At 34.5% G+C, this 7901-nt stretch overlaps 1 protein-coding gene across 1 annotated transcript; it reads left to right on the top strand.

Moving 5' to 3' along the window:
- The first annotated feature begins 3706 nt into the window (after positions 1-3706).
- On the top strand, positions 3707-5671 carry LOC147642083 (membrane protein PM19L-like). The gene is made up of 4 exons (XM_086825463.1): positions 3707-4004; positions 4502-4679; positions 4826-4874; positions 5321-5671. The coding sequence occupies exons 1-4, from the start codon at positions 3884-3886 to the stop codon at positions 5495-5497; spliced, it is 525 nt and encodes a 174-aa protein (XP_086681589.1). The 5' UTR covers positions 3707-3883; the 3' UTR covers positions 5498-5671.
- Positions 5672-7901: the final 2230 nt, after the last annotated feature.

The raw sequence follows: 7901 nt of genomic DNA, 5'->3' as shown, positions 1-7901 counted from the left end.
CTAAGGATCTATTTATAGGAGAGGGAGGCCTCTAACCAAGTCCAACTAATTTCTAGAATTTTTGAGGTTCGGTTTGGTTGAATTTGGACAAGATTTGAACCTAGTTTGGTTCCCTTTTGATTTGGTTTGATCCAAGAGAGAGGAGAGATAAAAATATCACAATATTTTTGAGTTTTAAACTCCACCACACATTTGAAATAGGTGCCTCCTTGAAGGGCCCCCTTTTCCTTACACGTGTCAAAAATGAATCATTATACCCAAAATATCTCCTTTTTTTTAGTAATACTCATAGTTGTTTACTAATAAACCTTGTACTCGGTCAACTCTTCATCTTATGTGGACATTTACTCATTTTTGGGTATTTTTCTTTTATAAATTGGATTTATCTCCTTCCCACACTTGGATTGATCCTATTGGCCCTTAATTGGACCATAATCCAAAAATTTCTGAAAATCTAGACCCTTAGGCTAAGGTCCTTGGGCATAACCCAGCAAACCTTGTCTAGCATCACTAGTGAAATGTAGTAGGTTTGTAATGTTACAAAATGGAGGTGGTACATTTGTAAATGGATCCTTGGAATACATTGAGCCAACAGTCCCCACAAGTCCAAATGATGCTCTCCATTACTCCTCCTTTGCTCTTTTTGCTCATTACATTAAAAAAAACTCTTATTTCGTTTCTTCAAATGCTGGTACTGAGATTGTATGTCCGCATGAAGATGGTAAGTATCATATGTTCTTTTACATGCACCATTTCTACTACTGTTTTACTGAGAATTTGAGTGTTTACATGTGTTGTTGAAGGTGGATTAATTGGAATCCCCAAATTTGGATTAATGTTCTCATTTGCAAAGCTAGTATTTTCTATCATCATAAAATATATTCAAGAATTAAAACAAGAATTAACTCGATTAGTAAGGACGTCCCCCCACGGTCGAGATGATGATTAAAGCTTTTCTCGAATCTTTTAAATGCACAACTATGTTAAATTCTGTGAAATCTTGGTTCTGACAAGTTTTACGTGCATCCAACAAAGAATGCCGCCTCTCATGATGAAACCTCATTGAAAGAATATGTATATTTTAATATATTTAAACCTACTATTATAATAGTAAAAATGAGCTGAATTGAAAATTTGGATATGTTTTAAACCTTTTTTATTTTCTCTCTCTAAGCTGAGTTAGCACTTCTTATTACACAGAGCCCAAAATTGAGTCCACATTTCTCCTAATGGAAAGATGATGATTCTAGAACAGAGTAACATTTTGGGTGTTGTAATTTTTGGACACATGGGAGAACTTGCTATGTGGTAGTCTAGATCGGATCAAACTTGACTCTTCGAGATAGACTTCGAAACGAACCTAACACAAGTAGGAAAAGCGCATCAAGAATCGAAAAGAATCCAAGGAGCAAAATCCTAATCCAGCCAAGATCAAGAATGGGAATCAGGATAGGATTATGAAAAGTGCAAAAAAAAAAAGAAAAAATTATAAAATCTAAAAGTAGAAACTATTGGTGTAAACATAATTTTGGCATGTGTGGACAACATGCATATGGAATCACCCATGATAGTGACTATCCAACATGCTTTCGGAAGAGGAATCCCTAACGAAGAACCAAATAATCAGTATTCCCTTGAGAGGTGGGTACATACATGCACATGCATACACACGCACATTGTGCATGCATGCACAATGTGTGTGCATGCATGTACATACATATGTAAACCTTCACACCTCTCTCTCTCTCTCTCTCTCTCTCTCTCTCTCTCTCAAGTATAATGTGGGGATATGTATGTGCATGCATGCACATACATAGTAACCCTTGGCATGTCTCTCTCTCTCTCTCTCTCTCTCTCTCTCTCTCTCTCTCTCTCTCTCTCTAAGGTATAATGTGGGGATATGTATATGCATGCATGCACATACATAGTAACCCTTGACACCTCTCTCTCTCTCTCTCTCTCTCTCTCTCTCTCTCTAAGGTATAATATGGGGATAGGAGACCCCCTTGAGAATCGACATCCTTGTCCATGCAATCCATTTCACATACCAAATAAACTTCTTTCAAAGTGCACTTACCGAAGTCACCAAAGCATTCTCAAATAAGCCAAATATACTACACTTGATCAATGTATGTGACAATATTCATGTTATTACGGTCTTGCAAAACTGCCAACCATGAAAAAGTTAAAACCAAAATAAAGGCAATATAAGTTTACTTCCAAAAGAGCAATCAATGTACTACCACAAGGTCTCCTATGAATAACAATCTTGTATACTTAGTATGTGTATCTTAGTCCTTATCTATAGCTCCTATGTTGCAATAAGCTTTGATTTATTTGGCCATAGAACCAAATTTGGGTTAGAAATTAGATCATTCAAAATTTAGTAATAAAAGTACCCCCTCTAACAATCAACAAGACCATGCAATTTATGATTATAATAAATATTTCATCATATTGTACTATGCATTGAATATTTCTAAGCTTACATGTATTAGCGATTTTCTGAGTATGTACCTTTTGAGTAGCGAGTGCTTATTCTTATGATGTATAACCATAAAAATTATACATATGTTAGTGATGATTACATCAAAGGCAACATCACCAGATTTTAAATAAATTACAATGCTTGTTTCATGTACAAATTAGTACCTACACATGTTTTTTTGATACTCGTTATGTGTGCCCATAATATTGGTGAGTTTAAAAAAGTATAAAGAAAGATAACGTCAAAATGGTGATAGAGTGCAATATAAAACATTTCTTGACCAACTCTCACTAATGGAGTAATTCTCACACAGGCAAATATGCACTATCAAACAAGGTGGTGAAAAGTAAAAGTGATTGACATCAAGATACCTTGATGAAACTCTTTTGATTTGCAAGCTTATTAAAATAATCATAAATTGTTGTTGAAATGTGATTGCTACGAATCTAAGTTCATTGTGACAATAGGCCAATGAGATTTTCTTCTATTTAACAACATAAGACATACTTTGGATTACCAAGCACCACCTCTCTCTCTCTCTCTCTCTCTCTCTCTCTCTCTCTCTCTCTCTCTCTCTCTCTCTCTCTCTCCAACCCTAGAAAAAAGTATAAGTAGCAATAACTTGAGTAGTTGCTTGAGTTTAAAAGTCTTGCATATACATAATTTACAACCATTCCGGAGCCATTCCGAAACCCTTCCCTAGACTTGCGTGACCTTGACCAACTATAACTTGCAAATCTATTTAAAAAGAAGAAAGCTCTTCACCTTTATGATTGAGTTTACAAAGTGGAAGGTTTTTAATATTTCACCATGTTGAGTCATATTGTGTTTCATATTCGTGGATGAGAGTTTCGATGAGAAGGTGATTTCAGTACTTGTGGAGAAAAGAGGTTTGTGTGTGGGGCACGTTCATGCAATGGTGCAACTAGATTCTTATTAAGACAAGTTGGGAAAGGTGAATGGGATCTTTACCAAACTCTTTTTGGGGTTAGGTAGAGAGAGAGAGAGATAGATCATGTTAGGGCCCAACCAATAACAAGCCACATGGAGATACCATGCATGACAACAAGTCAAAAAATGAAGTGGAGAGAGAGAGAGAGAGAGAGAGAGAGAGAGAGAGAGAAAAGGAGATTGTGTCAGGGCCCAACCAACAACAAACTACATGGAGATACTATGCATGGACAAGTCAAAATGAAGTGGGGATTACATCAAGGCTAAGGCTTTAGGTCCAATGGACTCATGTAGTATCCATTAATAAGCCCTTGCATACCCTTCATTCATTCATCAGTGAAAAATTGCAAGCCCAATAGTCTGAGACCCCTCAAGTGGTGCAATAGACCCGAGCTAGCCCCCCTTGTGTGATTAATTCTAATTTTCACATTTGATTATCCGAAGATGGCCTTCATACGGCCTCTTCTTGCTGCCCCTCTCCTCTTGCTCAACTTTGGCATATATATTATTGTTGTGGCCCTAGCAGGGTGGGCTATCAACCTAGCAATTGATGAGAATTGGGAAGGTAAAATATTGATACATGTTCTAATTTGTAGTCATTCTTCTAAGCACTCAAGCTTTAATATCAATTACCCTAGCTCAATTGTATGATAATATTAATGTAGTTATTAAATACTCTATTTAATCACCCCCCACTGTATGTATTGTGAATTAGCATAGTAAACTCGCGCGCAATTATGCCTTATTTCGCACTTGGATTATATAATTAAACTCGTTTTTCAGCTCTATTTTTCTTGCTAAGTAGGTAAGTAACCATTTTGCCTTTTTAATTAGTGTCTTTGAAGGGGTGTTTAAGTGATAATTAACATGTATGATAATAATGTAGTTATTAAATACTCTATTTAATCACCCGTTTAATTATATAATCCAAGTGCAAAATAAGGCATAATTCCTCGCGAGTTTACTATGCTAGTTCACAATATAGTGGCAGCTCTATTTGAAGGTGGGTTTAAGTGATAATTAACATATGATTTTGGAGCTAATCATGAATTTTTCTTGCAGCTGTGTCCTATAATCCTGCGACGTTTTATTTTGTGATCTTTGCTTTAATCGCTGGGGTGGTGGGGATTGCATCCAAGCTGAGCGCAGCTCACCATCTCAGAGTGTGGCAAACGGAGAGCTTGGCAGGCAGCGCTGCAGCAGCCTCCATCGCTTGGTTGTTAACGCTTCTGGCCATGGGGTAATCAATCACGCTAATCACTCAATTAATCACTTCACCTTGTAAAGAAACCTTGCAATAAATTAATCAATTGTTTCTTGGTAATTTATACTTCATAATTAATTAGCTAATTCCAACCATTGTGTTGAATTTTGCGCAATCAACAGGCTAGCATTTAAGGAAATCAATTGTGGTGGTCCAAGGTACTTGAGATTGGTGAGTTATCATGATCATCTACTCTGGACGCTTCACAATAAATCTAACTAAATCACCAGCTACCTTTCAAGCTAACTAAACAAAAGATTCATATTATTCACCCAATTAATGTGGTTTTTGTGCATGTCCAATCACAATTATATTAAAAAGAGATGAGGTTAACCTAATGGTTGGTTCAATTAAACTGATTGCAGGTGTTTATTGATAGTAAGTATAGGTTTGGTTGGTCAGGCTAATGACACTTAGGGCAATTATAGCTCTTTAAACAGGTGCCAGATGCAGTGAGCTGAAACTAATCACAATCTAGAGGAGTTAATTAGCGTCTAGTAATCATAAAGAAGCTGCAAGGTGTTGACAGATTGAGATTACCAGACTAATGATAATTTAATTGGTGGTATTGTTTAAGTATTTGGTTTGAAATATAATTGGGTCTGATTTAATTGCAGAGGTTTTTGGAGGCATTGGTTATAATTGTTGCAGTAACGCAGCTGTTTTATTTACTTGTAATTGGCGCTGGTGTCTTTCGTGGAGAATATATTGTAAGGTCGACGCGAGAAGCCAATATTGAGATACCTGCGCCAGCAGCCCCAGCGTCAACCTCCAAAGAGCCAGCACCTGCTTAATTAATAATTCACAAGTTTATCTTAATAATTCACAAGCTTATCATTGTAAACAATTCTTGGGTCTTTGATTTGATGTGTTTTCACACAAAAGTCAACTAATTAGTGGTTCCTTTTAGATCTATTTGTATAGCTTCATTTGCTATTTGTAATTTGCACCATTCTAATGTGAAAACACCTGCACATTATATCATTCTCTCATGCCTTCCTTTGATAATATCATCGCCTTGTTTTAGCAATGCCTCTATAAGAACAAGAAATAATATGGACTCGTAAAAACAAATTATCCTAATGTAAGATATATGTTAAAAAATATAGCTTGTTTGATAGGATGGACTCAAAAAAAAAAAAAAGCACATCATTGTATTAAAATCAATCTGTTAATTCAAAAATGCACGCTAAGCCTTGCACTAGCATCAATTTTTATAGTTTCCACCAGGAACTTCTATATCTAGATCCCACATGCATCTCATCTCATCCATCACATTAAGTATGTGCATATATAAACCATATGTGTGCCCTCACCTCATGCCCGTGTCGCTACTATCGAAACCCATATATATCACATTAAGTATGTGGCCATTGAAACCCATTTTGGTGGTTGCAAGAGAAGGGGCACTACTTTTGACAATTGGATGCCCTAAAGGTAGCTTGAAAACAGGCGGCATCTTCACAACTTAAAGGTCCAATCTCTCATGGTTATGTTTGGAATTTAGTGGCATGGTGTTTGGGGCACATTATACATATATTGGGTATTAAAATGGCGCCCCTTGATCAGAAATTCAATTTATTTTAGGGATTGTTTCATTGCACGAAAGTTTCGGTATTCGCATTTTCCAACTTTCTTTACTTCAATAGTATATGTCACACATAAAATGCTTAGTACTTCTGCATCCCAAGTCCAATGATCATCCCAATTCGTACATCAAAAGAGCACATTGCATAGAGCTTAACTTGCTTTATTGGGAATTTTTTTAGGTACTTAACTATTTTTTATAAATATGTTTTCTCTACTTTAAATTGTAAAGCAACATGTGATTTTCTATTCAAGATCTTAGCAAATGTGAAGCTCATCATTGAAGATCCAATGGTGAATAGTTAGACAAATATGTCTAGAATGTGGGCATATTGTCAAATTATAATTTTAACGGTTGAATTTCTTCTGATCTTCTGTAGAAAATTCACTTAGTCTCTAAGAGTGCCTCCAGAAGTTTAATAATTTAATTATATAAATTTAATAAAACCCTCATTGTACTTCAATTTCTTGTGGATCAAAGTACTTGTCATGATAAATTTTTAAAAAAAATAGAGTGAATTTGAGTAAGGGAAGCTCATTTTCTAGCCATCTTAATCAAATTTTCACTGTTTGTCTACCTAAAGTCTAAAACAAAGGATGCCTATTAGTCTTGGTGTTTCACCAAGCCTAAAGAGTATACCATTTGTCAAGAAATTGAGCTATGGTAGCATAGCCTTAGTCCTACATGTACATGCCACATCATATGCCACATCATATGGAGGAGAGTCCACATAAGCATCTTGCCATCTCATCATGTCTTGTCATCATGCCACCTCAACTTAGTCAACAAGGTTGAGAGAAGGTTGACTCCCTAAAGCCTACATGGCATTTCTACGTAATCAAGAATGTCCATGTCATATTGCCACCTCAGCACAATCAACTTGGTTGACTTTCTGTGCCTACATGGCACAGCATGGCACATCATATACATGGATGGCATTGCCACCTCACATTTGAGCATGAGAAATGCCCACGTGGAGGTTCCATGTTAGTAGCATTTTTCCACATGGCAAAATGTCAACCACCTCATCATTATTTTTCTTGATTCTAATATTTTTTTAAAAAATTCATTGTTAAAATTTATTATTTTAAATTAAAAAATAAAATAAATTTATGTAATATAATTTTCAGACTCTCCTCCCAACACAAAGAAAAATATAAATATAATTTTTTCTATCAAATAAATATTATTTATTAAAAAATATATATTTTTATTTTTTAATCAAGTAAATATTATGATATAATTAAATAAACTATTACCATGTCAAAAATGCATATTTTAAAAAATATTTTTTTGAAGAAAAATTGAAATACATATTATAAATGGGTGTAAAGAAATTTAAATATTGTTTATTAATCAAATAAATTTTATTTATTGTATAAATAAATTTTATTTATTATATAAAAAAATTATATTTATTAAATAAATAAAAAATAATATTTGGTACTTAAAATAATTAATTAAATCATCAGTTTTAAAAATATAATTATTTTTAAATATTTTTTAGTATTTTACAAAAAAAAATATCATTATCTGTAAAAAGATTAGTAGAAATCCAGATTTTATCCATAATCTTATTTAACCAATGAAATGCTAACTAGCTTGGTATA

This window comes from Cibotium barometz, chromosome 1 (genome assembly GCF_041138505.1).
Source record: "Cibotium barometz isolate CiBa-2024 chromosome 1, ASM4113850v1, whole genome shotgun sequence".
In the NCBI taxonomy this organism is placed as follows: Eukaryota; Viridiplantae; Streptophyta; class Polypodiopsida; order Cyatheales; family Cibotiaceae; genus Cibotium; species Cibotium barometz.
The sequence above is the reverse complement of the archived record's forward strand: the minus strand, read 5'-3'. Positions and strand labels throughout refer to the sequence as shown.